The sequence below is a fragment of the Myzus persicae genome, unplaced genomic scaffold, assembly GCF_001856785.1.
Source record: "Myzus persicae strain clone G006 unplaced genomic scaffold, MPER_G0061.0, whole genome shotgun sequence".
Lineage (NCBI taxonomy): Eukaryota > Metazoa > Arthropoda > Insecta > Hemiptera > Aphididae > Myzus > Myzus persicae.
In genome coordinates this window covers 1,123,761-1,143,504 of record NW_019104266.1, presented here as the reverse complement: position 1 = coordinate 1,143,504, position 19,744 = coordinate 1,123,761, and the positions used below count along the sequence as shown (strand labels likewise).

At 28.9% G+C, this 19,744-nt stretch overlaps 2 protein-coding genes across 4 annotated transcripts; both read right to left on the bottom strand.

The window, feature by feature from the left end:
* Positions 1-5,786: 5,786 nt before the first annotated feature.
* LOC111040655 (farnesol dehydrogenase-like) lies at positions 5,787-12,004 on the bottom strand. Of its 3 annotated transcripts, XM_022324640.1 has the most exons (8): positions 11,884-11,993; positions 9,260-9,356; positions 9,056-9,195; positions 7,725-7,902; positions 7,529-7,655; positions 7,246-7,375; positions 6,837-6,998; positions 5,787-5,997 (listed from the first exon to the last, which is right to left on the bottom strand). In XM_022324640.1, the coding sequence occupies exons 3-8, from the start codon at positions 9,185-9,187 to the stop codon at positions 5,905-5,907; spliced, it is 822 nt and encodes a 273-aa protein (XP_022180332.1). In that variant the 5' UTR covers positions 9,188-9,195; positions 9,260-9,356; positions 11,884-11,993; the 3' UTR covers positions 5,787-5,904. The 3 variants fall into 3 exon arrangements, with proteins under 3 accessions (XP_022180332.1, XP_022180333.1, XP_022180330.1); XM_022324641.1 differs by lacking the exon at positions 9,260-9,356 and having other exon boundaries at positions 11,884-12,004; XM_022324638.1 differs by having other exon boundaries at positions 9,056-9,356.
* A 1,989-nt stretch (positions 12,005-13,993) lies between these two features.
* Positions 13,994-17,319, bottom strand: LOC111040688 (tubulin gamma-1 chain-like). The gene is made up of 9 exons (XM_022324693.1): positions 17,110-17,319; positions 16,798-17,003; positions 16,455-16,738; positions 16,187-16,381; positions 16,004-16,115; positions 15,771-15,905; positions 15,518-15,700; positions 15,260-15,445; positions 13,994-14,646 (listed from the first exon to the last, which is right to left on the bottom strand). The coding sequence occupies exons 1-9, from the start codon at positions 17,156-17,158 to the stop codon at positions 14,626-14,628; spliced, it is 1,371 nt and encodes a 456-aa protein (XP_022180385.1). The 5' UTR covers positions 17,159-17,319; the 3' UTR covers positions 13,994-14,625.
* Positions 17,320-19,744: the final 2,425 nt, after the last annotated feature.

Here is a 19,744-nt window from a genome sequence, read left to right as displayed (position 1 = left end):
ATAGAATATAGTATATATATATTCTTATATTATAGAATTAAATTGTATATAATGTACCAATTGAACCTATTAGTCAACTCGCAAGTCACAATAACAGACACTGCTTTGTAGTAAATGGTAACAAATAATTCGCGATGTGAATGGATGTAATATTATTGCCGGTTTCCGGTATTTATTTATTTATTTTTTTATTGATCTAAAGCCCGGCAACTTTGGCCATTAGCTGTTTTTAGGGAGAAACGGTTGATTTGAAACAATTATTTGCATGTGTGGCAAGGATGTGTTGCTAAAAAACCCGGTGGTCACCCATCCGAATGCCAGCAACGACGACCGGTTCAGAGCGTTGGCGCAGATTCTGCGTACGACCGAGCCACTCTTTCCGGTATTTATTATAGTTTTACTACTAAAACTCTACTATACTGTGCTGAATAGTTAATACTATGCGTGACATGGACAATAATTCGTCAAAGACATAAACAACATAATATACAAATATAATAGCATACATCAAAAGGATATAAATCACATATTTCATTCATCATATATACTACAACACGTGAAAACCTATTAATATTTAATAATCGAAACCAAATTATTTGACACCGGATCAACGTTATTTTGCATCAGGGTGGGAGATGATTAATTCTACCACAAACATCATTATAATGTATAATAATGTTTTCATACTTGTGTTCCGATTGATAATAAGCATAGATAGCTGTATACATGCTGTAAAATCGGTACCTATAGACGTTGTATTCAAGGATTTTTTTATTTGAGTATACGCTTTGCACGTGACTTCTTCAGTGAATCTCACTCACTCGAATTAAAAATTATAATTTACAACAAAAAATGAATAGTAAACCTAATGGAATGCAGACACGAGACAATAATGTGAGAATACATTTTAGTCTGGCGATAACAGCTTCCACTTGCTTATAAATTATAAGTAAAGACTTTGTATTACAAAACCGATGAAAGATATAAAATTCTACAAATTTAATTAAAAATGTTCTCTTTTTGAAGTTTTTTTATGTCTAATGCAAATATAAAAAGATGAGGATATTTTTTTTTAAATTTAAATTATGAAACCATAGTGCAATTTGTGACACAATTTGTATAGCAATAATCATTTTACTAAATTTGAATAACATAAAAATACATACATTAAACATATCATAAAACAATATTCAATATAAATATATTATATATTATATCATCCACCATTATTCATATTATATGTCATGTAGGACATTTTTATACTATTATTTTTGATATCAAAAGGACGTATCTATTCGTTAAAATAAATACAAATTTAATTTAAGAAAGAGTCTCATGCCTTTTTCATACCTTTATTTTGGTTATTGTGATGATAATAGAGTTTCTATAACTCTTATAAAATCAAGGAAGAAATAGTTGTAAGTATATTTTAAGTAAAAATTAAACTGTGAACACTAAAAAACACAGACATGCGACGGTATATTATAATGTATATATTATGAATTTAAATGTACAATATGAAATCTAATTCAAATAAGGTGTTTAAAAAAAAATTAAAATTATTAGTATGGGGAACTTATTTTTGATACACCGACGAAATAGGTGCGAATATAATGTGTAAGACGAAGTAAATCGCAGCTTTTATGCAATATATTAGATCGAACCCATGTATTACAACATAAGAATGATGTTAGCTTCTTGTGAACATCAATGTGTTAAAATAATTTATAAGTGCGCTTGTGTGTTGACAACTTAAAAGTTAAGTGATAGAATATGTCACTGCAGTTGCCTCTACATACTAATAGTACAGTAAATATACAGCTGTATATCTGTAGAAATAATTCATTACACAGAAAAATGTTTATTATTATTTATTGAACAAACAAGTGTTCTACTATAATTGACTGTCATCAACGTGGCTTCAGTTATACTTTAATAGTTTAATCGCAATCAAAATATTTTGAATTTCAAACAAAATGCATTGTGTTCATCGGTTGAAACAATTATTTTTATGTAAATATAATTTTGAATGTGTATATAATTTATATATTGTGTTCCCGTTGGTATAAATTCTCGTCGCCGTTCAGCATGATACATATTCGGATTTAAAGAAAAAAGTTATCCAATATGGTGGGTATGCACGAGAAAGAATGTGTTGCGACTTGTGATATTGAGTTTAAAAGTAAAGACAAATATTATCGCATTCTAAAAAAAAAATACGATTCTGAACAATCTGAACTAAGCTAAACATAAACCATGTAAGGTTATAGGGTAGTAAATTGTTTTTAGTTAGTATACTTAATATTTACTAGTGAAAACTGTATTTACTTGATTAATATCATGGACGCGTTTTGATAGAGTATAGAAACTACTGAGAACAATTTTTAATGACGGTCAAACAATAATATAGACAAAAACAGAATATTGGAAAAAATATACGATGTTTCTATATATAATACACCATTATATCTTTATGTATCTTCTTTTCAATGCGCAAATGTAACTGTAAACTGTGAATTTTAATTTTAAATGTATTTTAATGTAATACATTCAAATTGCCTTTGATGCCGCGGTCAGTTTTATCTAATGAAATAAAAAAAAATATTGGAAACCCAACGCAGTCTTCACTCCATTTAAAAGTACCGTGATTTCAAAATAATTTATGATCATAAAACAGATTCTTAGAATGATTCAAAATAAATTTTTTACAAATTGAAATATGATTTTTAAATGGTACACACCAGAGTAGAGTTCTTGCTGGCGAAGTACAACAGGAGTAATTTATAAAAAATAATATCAATAATCTGCATTGAGTAGGTAGTAAAATAATTAAAGCATATTTATAATACAGATTTTTCGATTGTAAAATATAATATTTTAAATTATTAAATTCCTTTATTATTTGAAACTGTATTTACTTATTATTGGTAATTATTTCTATCTAAAAAGTTGCAACACACACACACACAAACACTTGTTAGAAGCCTACCAACATAAAAAGCCTGCTAAGCCAATACAAAGAACTCCCTACCGTACCCCCTCCCCCACGCCCATTTTTCCGTGGGTTCCCCCTAAAAAAAAAAAAAAAAAATTATATATAAGAATGATATTGAGATTGCTCGATTTGATCTTATTTGTGTGATTTTTTTACTCTTCATTTATTATATACGAAATGGACTTGTGCCCAAGTAAACAGGGTAGATAGGTATCGGTGAGGTTGAAACTGGATAACCTATCCGCTCAACCTGAGTTTAGTTAAGACGGGGAAAAGTGTGAGAGGGCAGGGAATTTGCAAGTGCAACTGGCTTTTTACCAACTGGCCAACACACTTTCAGATACACTCTGTATGTTATACATATATCTATATGTATGAGTTGCAAATAATACAAGTATATTAATATTCGTATATTTATAGATGAGGTGAACAGTGTCAAAAAAAAAACTCCAACGAACAAGATAATATTTACAGTTGTATATAATATACCATCATATTATGCTGTCGTGCAGGATGACAATACGGCGTTATAATATTATATATATGAGGTATACCTATTACCTACCTACCTACCAGCTAGTACCTATACATGGTCGTATATTGGTAGAAGAAAAAAAAAATGATAAAATAGTAGTAATAATAATAGGAAGCACACGGCGTGTTAAAATAATGATATGTGCGAGTGATTGAGGATTTAATAGTATTCAAATAATCGAATTATACCGTCATATATATTGTAATTATTATTATGACAGTACACTCGATCGAAACCGAAGGCGCTGTGGCCTGTAGTAACAGACATATATCTTCTATATATTTATATTATATATATAAGTTCCTGTGTAACTATATATACGCACCACCTGTGATGTATAGGATGTCTTTCCGCACACATCCACTCACCCGTCTACTAAGCTACACGTGTAAGTACTCCTTCATGGCTTCATCACCCGCCAGTCGTATGTGCTGCTGAAACGTAATATTATAGAATAAACCTAATGAAAATATTGTTATAACGCAGCTATAGTTATTCGACTTTAAAATATTTATGCAAATAACTTGGATTTTATGATTTGGCTTACCTGTGAAATCACCTGCAGCGAGAAATGCAAAAATAATAGTTTTAGTAATTTTTTTTTTTTACTTCAAGTTCCAGTATCCTAGGCCAAATAGACCATTTAGATTTTCATCTTATAAGACGCTTCTTATTTAAAGTACCTATATCAATATATTATATATATTGAATGTAATTTTCCAAAATATTCCTATTCAAAATAGAAATATTATAGTCATTGGCGGCGAGGACGGACACGCCGAAACAACTTACACCCTGTACACAGATAAATTATGTACCTATACACATAAGTATACAAGTATATAATATAGTGTCCGTATAATATATGCACGGAAATTTTTTTATCTGAATACGGTTTACATGCGTTTACATCACTGGCGTGGCAGATGTATTGCATTATTATATTGTCATATACGACGCCGTTGTGAAAATTCAATGTTAACCGATTCCCCTCCCAACCTATAGGTGTATAAATATATAATAATATTATGTACCTCTACCGGTGTATTATGTGTGTTTATTATCATAATAGACCCCGTCCATGTGTTACACTATGCAGTGAATCTGTTTTCGGTTTCCTGTATATGGGTACGCGCCATTTGTATTCCCTGCCCGTTCCACCATATAATGATATATATATTGGCGAACATTTAAGTTGCAGAGAGCGGCCAGTTATTACGATGGATTACCATAATATACATTTCGATTTTTCCGCTCGTGACTAATGTCATTTGGCACGCGCATCACACACCCGGGTTACCGCGGTTAAATATATAGATGGGTAGCCCTTGCAGTACAGGGCACGGTCATACGGGCGTGGGTGTGATGCTATGACTCCGGACAGTTATTTACACGAACGCCGGTTATACGCCTGTTGTGGAAATAAAAAACCGTAATGAACTGGAAAGTTCTTGATTGTAAAATCGAACGTGGAAAAATAATAATCTAACCTCAGTAAATGTGCGTGATATGTGTTTTATTAAAAAATGTTTCAACGCGGAATTGGTGTCATGAGTTCCGTTTAATTTATTTTTTGCTCCAGCAGGCATAAATGATAAGGTCGAGTGCCCCGAGCGATGCAATGGTGTACCTAAATCCAGTGGAATCCCTAATCCGTTCGCGATGTAGATTCTGAGCTGATCTAGGAGTGTATTGGTTTTTATAAGTGTATGTTTGATTATTATTTTTTAAACTGAATTTCACTTATTCACAGATGTTTGGTACTTATTCATGATTTTAGTACAAATAAGGTGTCAAAGTATCAGCAAAAACAGTGTGTTACACGATTTGAGTCGTCTAAGACCATATTTTTGAAAACGATTCTGATCAGGGAGCTTGCAGGCTTAGTCAAAAATGTACAAAGTTAAGAACAAACGCAAGTAGTAGTAATTATTACTGAGTACCTTTTATAGTATAACAGGCGAATCAATATTAGTTTAACCGGGAATCTTCTGCTTGAATCAGTTTAGCATCTAAGGAAAAAAAACTTGTTTTTATTAACAAATTTTATTTTTGTGTTTACGGAGATCGGAGATGTAGCTTTAATTATTTAGGCGGAGTTCTCCCCTCAAACTTTTATGGATTAACTGCACACAAATTAATTTAAATTGCATGAACATTATACATAAATAACAAGCTTATCACTAGTAACACTGAAATATAATAATTTATCGGTTGACAAAATTATATAATAAAAAATTAAAACAGATCGCATTATTTTATTTTTTGAATTGCTGTTTTATTTGTAATAGTAATTTTTAACAATAATTACGATAATTTATAATCAATCATAATACAAGAAAATGTGGTCGTGTTTAATATGAAATACATATTTTTATGAATTTAATATGTTTTCCACAATTGCAGGCGATGGTTGAAAATGTGATTGAATTGTTGATCCATTAGCTATGATGGTCAATTCAGCTATCTGTTGATATACACGAATATAATGTTAACACTTTATTTTTTTACATTATAAATATAACTTAATTTAATCTTAATTACATTAGTTAATCAGCCTTAGTGTCGTTATGCAAATACACAATAGGTAATAAGGGGCCGCGAGCCGTTTATGTAGATAAATAGATGACTTTATTGTAATTTATAAGGCGTACAACTATAGGCAAGTGATTAAAGCGGCTGCACGCGAATTGGGTAAAAATGTCTATACTAGTTGTGTCAGTAATTATTTTAAGAATTACAATAGTTAGTTCCCTAATATTTTTAGGTACCTAAGTACCTACCGGCTACCACACCATACTAACGTTGTCTTTCCCAATCCGACAAACTTAGGACCTAACAAACCTATGATCAAATTAGACCAGAGTTAAGGTCAAAAATGTTTTTTTTGCATTTTCTTTTATTATATACAGTCTTAACATCTATAGTCCTAGCTCCTTAAGTCTGTTAAAACTTAAAATAGGAAGGAAAATGTTAGTATAGAGTATCTAATACCTCCTCACTATAAAAAAAATATTAGGGATCCGACTAGTGTAGTACCTGAATAAATCCGGGACCCAATAATAGTGATAAACCTAAAATAATCTCGGACTTGACTAGTGTAGTAAATACGATTAGCCCCTAGTACTTGGAACCCAACTAGAATGATCATTTAAGCATAATATTAAAAGTCTGTTTTCTTAGTCTGCGATTATGAAAACTAATATTTTTTCATTATTTTGTTGATTTGACATTAATTGGTTATTAGAAACGTTAATAATAATTATATGAATGATATAGAAAGGTATACCCAACAAAATAACTTACAAGTACAGTTGGCGGAGTGGCCAAAGTGGTTATAACTGCGTTAGCGACATCATCAGTTTTAAGTATGTTTAGATCCTTTACTTGATACGCCGAACCTGGTTCTCTACTGCGTTCAAGAAGGCGTAATAAAAGGTCTGTTTCAACTCCTCCCGGACTTATGCTCTTAAAATATTAAAGTATTTTACAAATATTGTACAAATTATGACTGGATCATTACATATTGCGTAATTAGGCCATTTCACGACTACGTTTTTTTGTTTTTCGATTTACATTATTTAAGTTCATTCGCGTAGAAGGATTTAAAAGCCATTCGATGCGAGTACAAACAAAATGTAAATCGAAAAACGCACTAGTACCGTATGTGTGGCTGTGAAATATCGGCTTCATATCGTTTGCGACACGTACATACCGACACTTTGATTTTTGACCCTGCTAACTGTAGTTCGTGACGAAGTCCCTCACATAAGACGCTGACCGCGACTTTTGAAGCATTATACATTTTCATGGCAAAATATGCAGTTATATTATGACCTGCAATACTGTGTATAGGTATAAAAGTAAAATAAAACAATTAAAATGGTTCACTATTTTTTTAGCTTAGAACATGTGTATTTCAATATTTTCTACACTTCATCAAGTTGCATTAATTAATTAATTAATTATAATTTTGAACACTAGCTATCCCCCTTTACCTGTTCACTTGAATAATATGACCATCGATTTTATTTTTTGTCATTGATTGATAAGCTTCCCTTGAGCACACATTCAATGCTAACACATTTAAATTCATAATTTCTTGCCAGTCTTCCAGTTTCCCGTCTTAAATCAATTAATAATATTAATTGTATAATAACAAGACACCAATTAAATTTTAATGTTTTTTCTCACTTAGAAGACTTGATATTATTGCAGTTCCGGCGTTGTTGATTAAAATACTAACACCTCCTAGTGTAGAATCAACCCAAGAAAATACATTTTTAACGGCTTGTTCATTTGTCACGTCACAAACTTTTGTATGAACAGTTCCTTGATTATTTCCTTTTCCATTTAGTGATTCTGCTAATTTCTTCAATAAATGTTATAAAACCACTTTTACATTTATATAATTTACAGGTAAACCAAAATAAATATTTAAATATTTATGTCGTATCAGTTTTCAATATGACTTTGAAGAAAACAATTATTTGACTATTTGAAATGCATTTTACATGTTTTATTTTTTTCGTATTGTTTGTCATCAAAATTCAAAATAATAAACATTTTTGCAATAGGCTTATAGGCTAAAGGCTTATAATATAATATATTACATATTTTAAGACATAAATCATAACCAAGGTTCGGGACTTATTATAGCATTTGGTAATTTTTTTCTTGACTTAAAATCTAGCAGGGTGCTATGAAAATTGGTTTGTTAATATTATATTAGTTGATGTTACTATGATTTACTATGACATTTTAAGCTGCATGTTTTTGCTCATTTTGGTTGTTTTTTATGCATTTTATTTCTTTTTTTCGTTCTTTTTTATTAAAACATGCAGAGATACCTATTATTTTATAGTATAATTGGAAAAACATAAGTCTTAAGACCAAAACCCTATTTCTTAAATGCCCTATGTTTGAGACCTTGAGAGGGTAACTGTTATTTGGGATTGCTTTATTGCTTATTTTAATGTTTTTCAAGTTTTTCATGCTTATTTTGGATATTTTAAATACTTTAAGCCATGAATCCTGTGGTTTTTTATACTTCGCTGTTAATTTTTTTGCCTAATTCCAAGCTAAAAAAAACGAAAAAACGTAATCAATCATCCATCTTTAACAAAATCTAATTGATTTTTGAAAAAACCTAATTCCATACTTAAAAATATTTTCAACATTTTTTTGGTCTGATTAAATGATCATAGTAAACTGTAATACTAAACTGTATTTACGAATATATTCAAAATTTCAACCGTTTTTACTTGTCTTTGTACTTATATGAATCATATATATTATAAATAGTATTAGTATATGTCTATGTAAATGTAATAATATGTTCTGTACACTTATAATTATTTATATTGTTGTATAATAATTATGAACTCTACATTATAATATAAATTGGATAAACTTTTCTATCATACACGATCTCCCTAGTTCTTACTATTTATTAATTATAATTTAAATTTAAATCCAGATTGAAAAAAATGTAAGTTCGTTAGTGCCTACTTAATAACAATTACCTTAAGTTTTTCTTCTCCTCTAGCAAGCGCTACAACGTGTACACCGTATTCCACCAACTTGACAACGATTGCCTCACCAATTCCTGCACTGGCGCCAGTTACTATTGCTACTTTGCCTTTCCACTGTTCCATAACTACAACTTTTTTAAACAAATTACTTTAAAGTTTAAATCAATTATATATTTATGCAGACAGTATAACTACTCGACGACTACGCGCGCAGTACAGTTGACAGCGTACGTACGAAACTCCCATTTATACAATATATATCGGTAGGTACTTGTAATGTCGTACGTCGTATCTACAGCAAACACAACATTTAAAAGTAGGTAGGTACTGTTATAATTAATTATTTTATTCAATTCAAAGTTATAAATTTAATCTATTGAATTTTACGAATTTATTATAGGATTTAGAATGTTTAGAATAATACCTTTTCAAAACAACCATATTATTAGATAACAGTACCCACTTGTATTAATTATTTATGGTTTTAATCTAATCTAATTTTTTGTCCTATATAACTGACGGAAGAGGAGGCTCTATGTTAACAAATAACAATAGATGCTACTCCTCTTCTGCCATTGTTTATTCATGAACAAATTCAATCAGGAAAGAGTATTACAAGGAAAGTAAACATGTCACATGTCCGTACCTATAGTATTGCACCTAGTAACGTAACCAACATGTAACTGGAACTCGTTACTTTTAAGTTTTAAGTACTGATATACATGTTAATATATGTAATATTATACAAGTTATGAAACAATTGGATTAAATAATTTATGTAATTGAAAGTTGTAACCCGTAAGTGTCAATTTATATGAAGAATTTGTGCCAGTTAAAAGTTTTATAGTATAGAAAAAATCATCGAAGTCTCTTTCTGCGCAAAGAGCCGATAAATATAAATAATAATGATAATAACTATAATTTCCTAATAATTTTTATAAATGTTAAATATTAATTTATAATTTATGTACACGTCATATGGTCTTCGGATTCACAATCATGTCCGAGAATACCGACTAAATCATTATGTAAAATAAACAGACATATTATTTATTATTGCAAAGTATGATATAATATTGGTCGGCGACTCGTAACTGATATAATTATTTGTATGTTACTTGATGCTCATAGGTCATAATATCAATATTATTCAGTGTGATAATTAAATGAGAATGCAATAATATATTTTATATACCTCTAAAATTCAAAATTTTGCTAATTATTTTTCATTAAGAAATTAAAAAATATTTCATTTACATTGCTAATATTTTAATAGAAGATTCTCAATAAGTTTTTTCACCTATATCAGAAAAAAAAAGTTCACCGGACAGTAGGTATCTTTAGTTTTTCATGAGCATTTGGTTTTAATTTTTTTAGGATATTTCATATTCAGCTACTTTTTTAATGATCTATTACATTTGATTATTTATACATGTATACTAGGATGGCAATCGCATTCAACGATTTATCATTAAATTCAAATCTAACACATCCATCATAATGACACACTCGAAAACTAGTTTACAGCATTGCGATACCCACTTGTCCACTTTTTTTAAAATTAATATTGTGTTTATTAAACATTGTTATCAATAACCTTCATGAAAATATGAAAAACATCTCATAAACATAATTTATAATAATTAATATTGATCAATAAACACAATCGATAAAAATGAATAAAAAAAACAGTTAATTTAAATAACTATAATTATTAAGATTATTAATAAATATAGGTAGATAGTAAATTTAAATAAATAACAAAAATAATTCATATATAAATATTATTTTTTATTTTTTTATAAGAAAGATGAAATCTATACTAAAGTAGCACAATAGGTATATGTGATAAGAGACTTAAAAATAACACGGTAGACGTGATTAAGAAGTCACTAGTGACTCTTAGCATGAGGGGTGATTGTGTGATGTTGAGGTATAAGAAATTAGGAGAGAGACGAGGTTAAGTGAATTTTTGTTGCAATAGATCTCTGCACCATCTCCTTTTCAGACGACCTCGAGGACTATTAAGAAGCGTTAAGGTATTTAAGTTGCTAATTAATGGGTTATTATAAATTACCAAGCGTGAGAAAAATCGCTTGTAAAAAATGACTGATTCTTCTTCGGTCGTTTTAACATGAAGATCCTTGTGGAGAGTTCAATTTGAAATGTATGGTGGAGCATTAGTTAGTTGACTGATATTTTGATATGTTTGGATTTTGTTTAGATTTGATTTTTTGCCGCATCCCATAGTTGAAGACTAGATAGGTTTTAAGAATGTTTTGCAGATTATAAGTTTATTTTTTAGACTAGTGCATTTGTTTTTTACTAAAATAGATTTGAGCATACGAGAACGAGAGTTTAATATTAATCTTTTGGATCTGATGTGTGGTATCTGATATGTTCCAGGTTAATCTTTTGTCTAAGGTGAGTGAGGCTTAAATATAAGCTCAAAATAAGAAGGTGAAAAAATCTGCAAATTTTAAAAGTTAAATACAGTAGAATCCGCTTAATATTGCTACACATTATGCGGTGACCTATTTGTCCCCATTATCCGACGGACCCGATTAACCGAATAACTAGTAAATCAAAACTATTAAAGTGCATATACGTCTATACATAATAACTTATTTAAAAAATACACACATTCATACTTAATTCATACTTTATTTACTAATTACATATTATTATTATTATTTATTATTAGTAGTAGTACACTATATTTACTATTTAGTATTAGGTACCTATTACATATCATACATTAATTAGATAATTATTTTATTATGTATACATATTTATTATAAATGAATTGATCAACATACTTAATTCATCACAAACTGGGATCAATCAAAACACGCATACGTTAATACACAGAGACGAAAGAACGCTAACTAAAGTTTTTCGAATTTGTACGTGGGCTAGTACGTACAAACGTAATATCGCACTCTTATTGTGGTAGTGGAAGAAAAATAAATGATTGACATAATCTATATTATAATAAGCTATAAAGATAAAATAATTACAGTTTCGATAAGAAGTAGATAATTTAGGTCAGAATATTTAATCAAACGTTTTTATTTTTGTCACTTATAAGTTATAACCGATGGTTTGTCCGGGAAAAACGAAGTTAAATTGCCTTAAACGAATACATTCGTTCGGGACTATGCCAATTCGTCCCCATTAAGCGGTTGTCCCCTTTATGAGGTGTCCCAATTAAGCGGATTCTACCGTACTTACTACTTAGTCTAGTTTATTTTACTGTTAATATATTATAAAATACAAATGCACATAAAATTGATTTTATTAGTATTTTTTTTTTTTATTCTTCATTATTACCTTCTGTGAATCCGTAACGTCTTAAAATGTTTACCAAACTTCTATTGTATCAAACATTTCTAGACAGAGATTTTAGTATATTGTACTCTCTCATTGAGTTATTTATGAACATTTGAAATGTCTGAGTCCTTAACTAGTACATCATTTTGATTTTTGCTGACAAAATATTTGTTTCTGACTCAAAAACTTAAAAATTTAATAAGAATATTAGGTCCTAAAATTCATAAGTTGTTTTTAAAGTACAATTATAAATTATCTAAGATAAATAGCTACATTTTTTTTTCACAAATGTTGGAATTGGATATTTAAATAAAAAATAATACTCTCGATAGGTAGAATAGGTATCATGCTAAAGGAAAGCAGTGAAACTGTGAAAGTAAACCTTTTGTATACAGCTATACAATACCTATCTACTAGTGTTTATGGTTCAAAGTTGCAGCCAGATTACAGGGCCTTTACCTAAAGGCTAAATCCTTCAGAAGTCTGAACTTTAATATCTAACTAAAAATAAATAAAAACTGGATTATTAACTTTTTTTTATTTATTGACATTAATTTATAAATAGCTGCTGTTGTACCTCGGTGTAAGTGAATCTTATTCCATTAGGAATTGGAAATATCCTTGGTCAGGAATATATCTAGGTTGCAGGTTCCTACCTATTTAATTTGAGAATATCCATTTATAAGTATTTTAACTAGTACCGATGGTTTTGTAATTTTAGTACCATTTAGGTGGTCTGGTGCGTTTTTTTAAGTAAAAAAGTTGTTGAAATGTGTTTTGAGTGTGCAATGAGTAATCACCAGTTCACCACTCAGATCAAGCTTGATAATCTCAGCACAGCTTCCTGTGAATTTTGGTTCAAGCATAACTTTTGAGCACAATTCAGTTTGGCTGAGATTTTCCCATGGAGTTATTTAATTAACTAATATTATCTTTTTATTCAATATAATTTGTTGTTATGGAATTGAATAAATAATAAATACATAACAATATTTGCTCTTAATAAAATAACAATTATATTACCTATGTCTAAAAATATGGCAGAAATATAATCTATTGAATATTATGAGAACAATTATTTAATATTAGTTACCATGTAAAATACTAATATCGACGGATCAAAGTTTACAAAAAGAAATTGACATTATGTACATTTTCAGAATTTTCAGAGTTCTTAAATGTATGTTATAATTCTTCAAATGTATTACAGTTATAATGTTATAATATAAAGTAAAATGTTTACCATGGTTGATATTCGTATTACATTTATAATCCATAAATAAAACTATAGCTATAACCTATAACTAATGTAGCTATAACTTTAAGATTATATGGTTATTTTTAAATAATAATTGAAAAATGCGGTAAAGCAGCATTAAGAATGAATAAAAAAAAACAGCCTTGTCATTATTATTACAATTAAATGTTGAATATGGTTGAAATCTTGAACATATTTTTTGGAATTTAAATAACTTCTAATAATATTACAAATATAATAAAATATAGTCAAATTATTTATTTAAAAAAAGTAAAACATTAAACTATTTTTTATGACAAATATATATTACTTTTATTTATACATACAACTATAGAATATCTCTATTAAATAATTTGTTCACAAGACACAAGTACAAAAAATTAAAAACAATCAGTCAATATTGTACATAAAATGACACTATAAAAGAATTTGTTTCTAACTCTTATTTTTAATTTTCTCGTATCCTAATTCCCTAAATAATTTTTTGTACATATCATGAGACTCAAATGCATTTTAATATATAACATCGAAGAAGTTTTGAAAAAAATACCAACAATGAAAATTTAAAACATTATATTTAATTTTAACATTGAGAATTTCTCTGACTAAAATCTGTTCTTTTTATATTGAGCATCATTTATTTTCAATATAATTGTTAAATATGCATGTAGTAATAATAACCACATAAAATTCAAACATAAATTATTTTTGTAGAAGCAAATTTTTCCTATAATAATTCAATATTTACTGAACCATTATAATTATTAATTAGTAACACTAAAAAAAAAATACAATAAACAGGGAACTCAGATCACTATGTTATGCGTTAGTAAATATAAACAATAAGTTTTCAACAAAGTGTAAAAAAAGTTAAATAGATATAATTATAATAAATTATATAACTCAAAAAATTGTGATGAATGTTAGTAGTAAGTTGAAAAATGGTAAATTAATGAACTTTTTGATTCTCCTAATTCTTGACAACATTTTTCTGAAAATCAAAAATCAAAATTAGATCTATGTAAATAATTTTTATAACAAGCAGTAGTATGATACATAATATGTAATTAATAATGACATACATTCAAATTTACAATTGGTTCACATAATAATATATGAGCTTAGATAACAAGTATAAAACATCTTGACGAAAATCTTTATAAGTTGATAAATTAATTTTGATGTGGTAAACTAAATTTAGTTTTTGATATTTTTATTAAAGTTAAAATTTTTAAGGTTAACATAAATTTAAAAAGTGAGACATAGTTATCTTAGTGATCAATATTTTGTTGAAACCAAAAAATTCTTTGTGTTAACAACTTGCAAAATAGTCTAGTTTGTTATGCAAATTAGATCCACTAAAAACAAATTTTATACACAGTAAAATGCTAACTTATTAATGATCAAATCACTACTTAATATTTATTTTCAGTTTTTTATAAACTTTGTTGAACTACATGATGTAGTCTACATCATACCTAAATAAGATTGTTAACAATTAACAATAATTGTATAAAATGAAAACATGGTATCAATATTCATAATACTATTTCATGCATTTCATACAATACCGCACACAAAACATTTCTATTTTATATACATACAGGTTGCCATTGAAGATATGTGTCCTTTGTGGCTTCCAAATACTCGTCTACAAGATTTTGTACTACAGCCCTAGAATCATCCATTTCACATAGGTCATCTTTGAACATGTTTTGTTTACGAAATTGATCTAAAAACGCTTCTCTGTGTCGTAGTTTGTCATACTGATCCAGGACTCTTTGGAAAAGCTGAAAACAATTAACAATTAATATTCCAACTTGGATTATAATAGTTTAATTTTTAAGATATAAAGTATCTACTTGAGATATGCTTGTGTGATTGGCTAACATAAGACCAGATACACGATGCGCAGTTGGAACATAAGGTGACTTCTTTGAAAGAGCAACTTGAATACTGGATGGACCCCAATTAATGAAATTTACAGTTTTTCTTTCTCTAATTCTTTGGAGTGATTTGTATACTTGAGTAGGATCGACATCACCCTGTAATTGTATGATTATTATTCACTATTTTAATAACTTAATTTGTTAACCAAATATATAAAATAATTACTTGGATTATATTTAATATAGATAAGTAACAATGTGGTATAGTAGATCTTTCCTGAGCTGTGGACACCATCATATTTTTAGGCTGTAACAACCGTCTCATTACGTCAAATACTGTTGTTTTACGAATACTAGCATCCTAATTACAAAATAATAGAAATTAATATAAATCATATTATATTATGTAACACATATAAATACATTTTGCAAAATATAAAAAAAAATCAATTTAAGTACCTCATGATCAGTAGTTAATGGTGTATAACCTGTCATAAGGAAGTGTAAACGTGGTGATGGTATCAAAGGTCCAATGAGACCAACTAAATCGTTGTTCATGTATGATGGGTATCTAAATAAGATCAAAACTATAAGTTCAGTATTCTAAATAATATGTACAAGTAATAAAATTTAACAAATTACCTTAAAGTAGCTGTTGAAACAGACATAATTGTAGATACTAATGAATTTATTTGAGCAAATGAAGGATTTTCTATGTGTAAACGATCAGTAGCAATCCGATTTAATGCAGTATTATCTAAGACTACGACGCAATCTGCACTTTGTGCAAGTCGTTTTAAAGTCAATAACGAATTGTAAGGTTGTACAACTACATCACTATAAATACAAATTTGTTTGAAACAACAATTTAATTATTCTGATTTGAAACATACGAAACAGTTAACCTTACCTAATTTCATCTTGATTTGGAAATACACTATATGTTTCGATAATTTTTTTTGGATATCGATCAGTTAAATGTTCAAGTATAAATGAACCCATTCCCGAACCTGTTCCTCCAGCAATTGAATGGCACAACACAAATCCTTGAAGGCTATCACCGCCTTCTGCTTCGCGATCTAATATGTCAAACACTTCTTCCTGTAATCTTTCACCCTGACTAAAACCTGATGCCCAATTGTTTCCGGCACCACCACCATGTTTAGATAAATAGACATTTTCAGGGTTGTAAAGCTAAATAAAATTAGTATTAGAACGGCAACACCATACTCAAAAAATTTCATCAAGCTTACTTTTGAGTAGTTGGAAGACATGATTGAGTGTATGACACGTGGCTCCAAATCCAGCAAAACTGCTCTCGGAACATAGTGGTTGTCATCGGCTTGATAAAAAAAAACATCTTTTCGATCACCAACACCTTCTGTAGCAAAAGGCTCCAGGACTCCTTCTGGATTGATACCGTGTTCGGCACATAGTTTTTTCCAAAATTCGAATCCAACTTAACACAAGCCACAAGGTAATATTAAATCATCATAATATGTCCAAATAAAGCTGAATTACAATTGTCAATGAGGCAACGCATTCCTAGTATTTAAATTACTTACTTTGATTTCCACATTGGCCCAATTGGACCGTTATCATTTCACACGGCATTTTAGTACCAAGATTTTTTATTTATTTTAATACATTCAACTCAGCAAGTAAAAGTTAAAACAAAAGCATAAAGTTATATATTTTAATATTGAGTAACGAAAAAGTTTCAACAAATAAATAACAAAAATAAATATGCAATAATGCAAAATGTACTCATGTACCTGTAATCAATATCGAATTGTATTCAATGATAAGAATGTCTAAAATAAAGAAATGGCGCGAAATTCTAAAAATTGATAACGGTCAATATTATACAGTGTTGTACACGTAACGATAATTTTCAAAATATTTTAAAGATGTAAAATAATTATGAAAAACATAAAAACATCATCACTCGTCATCAGGCTCCATTAAAAAATCATTGTTAGAATTTAGGAAATGTTAGAATGGGAAAAAGTGATATCGAGTTACTATTATTGTTTTGAACTCGGAGCTGGAATATATTGGCGTAAACCAATAAACAGGTAATATTGCAAGTCGATTGTATGTAACATTTTGTATGGTTACCTACATCTATACATGGTTGCATAATAAATAATAGGTAACATGGGCCCAATTAAAATTTTTTTTTTGCTTTGGGGCTGAACAAAATTTGTATGCTGAACAGTCAAATAGAGCCACCTTTAGTTTACCATCAACAAACATTTTAGGACTCATTTTATTGACACATGTCATTATTAGGTACTCAGGCCTGTCTAGACACTGGTTTGTAACCCCACCTAACCTAACCTACGATGATACAAATTAAAATGTGTAAAAAATAAGATACAGCTAAAAAATAGCCACTAATGGATGATATCACAAATTAAAACAATATTATGGAGGTTGTCAGCTCATCATATTTTTTATTTCCCTTCTGACCCATACGTTGAGACCTACTACCTATGGTATATTGGTATTTATGTATAATATATAAATATATAATAGTACTGCAGGTACTAAATAATATAGGTACCTAGGTACATAGGTTCATTTCCGTTAATCAAATACCAATCATGTGTTGTTAACCATAATATGACAGTGAGTTACCTATTATAAAACTTATGTACGAGGTGTGATAAAAAAATACCAGGATTTTATTTTTAATAAATACAAAAGTTAAGTTACACATTATTTAATTATTTCTGCTTCGAAATACTATCCTTCGGACAAAATGCAATGGTCCCAGTATTCTTGTCATTTTTCGAAAGTCCTTTGGAACTGCACCGAAGTTAAGACTTTGAGTCTTGCTGCCGTATTCGCTATAATTTCTTCTACATCTTGAAATCGTTGTTCGTTGAGTGCAAATTTTAGTTTTGGGAAAAAAAAAAAAATCACAGGGGGGCAGATCAGGATAATAGGGATGGTGTGGGACAACTACAGGTATTTTTTATCAGCCAAAAATTCACTTTTCGACAGCGCTGAATGGGCTGGCGCATTGTCATGGAGAAAAAACCAGGTTCTTGTTCGCCATTTTCAAGGCGTTTTTTACGATTTTTGTCTCCCAAACATATTAATACGTCTTTGTAAAATACCTGATTGACTGTTTGTCCTTAGGGTACAAATTCATAATAAACAATACCTTCAATATCAAAAAAAACAATCAGCATTGTCTTGACATTTGATCACACTTAGGGAGCTTTTTTTGCCGAGAGAAAAATTTTGTTTTCCATTGAGATGACTGAGATCGCAACCATAAACCCATGTCTCGTCACCTGTTATTATGTTTTTTTATAAAATTAGGATCGATAGAACGATTTTTAAGGTCTCGACAAATCGTTACACGATTTTTCTTTTGTTCGTACATGTCGAAAACGCCAAACAAAACAAACTGACTCTATTTATAATAATGTGTTAATTTAAACTGAGATAAAATATCGATTTGGGTTTTGTTTAAAATATTCACTAATACGTGGGGAATTTATCAATGTATTATTTAAAACGCTATCGTGACTAGATTAGAGGTAATAATATTTGTCCCGGTATTTTTTATAATACGTTTGATTTTTTACAATATCTCAATTATTTGTGTATTATATTATAACGTAATGATCATTTTTAAATATTTCACATAGGTACTCAATACTCATAACTTGAATAGAAACTCAAATATCTTTAAAAATATCGTATGCACAAACACAAGTAATGTTATTGACTATATTTGTAATAGGTCAATTCACTCCAATATTAAATTTTACCACATAAGGTTGGTTCTACTGAACATTTTATAGCCCAAATTTTAAAAACAGAAAACAAATATTATGCTGATATTCTTTTAACCATTAATCAATAATTAATTTAAATTATAATACACATTTTTAATGATAAATGTTATACTTATACATTATTATTAGCAAGTATAGTAAGCAGACAACTCATTGTATACATAATAGTATGTTTTATGTACTATATATTTATATGAATTATGTATTACATTGTAAGTATGAGTATTTAAAATAAAAACGCCTATAAAAGTTTTATAACAATTACAAGCAAAGATCAACTAGAGTCTAGTTAAGCTTAGGCTAAAAATGTATTTTAATTTGTATATGTATATATTGTAAATTAATAACAAATATTTGGGTAGTGGGTACTTACCTACCTCAA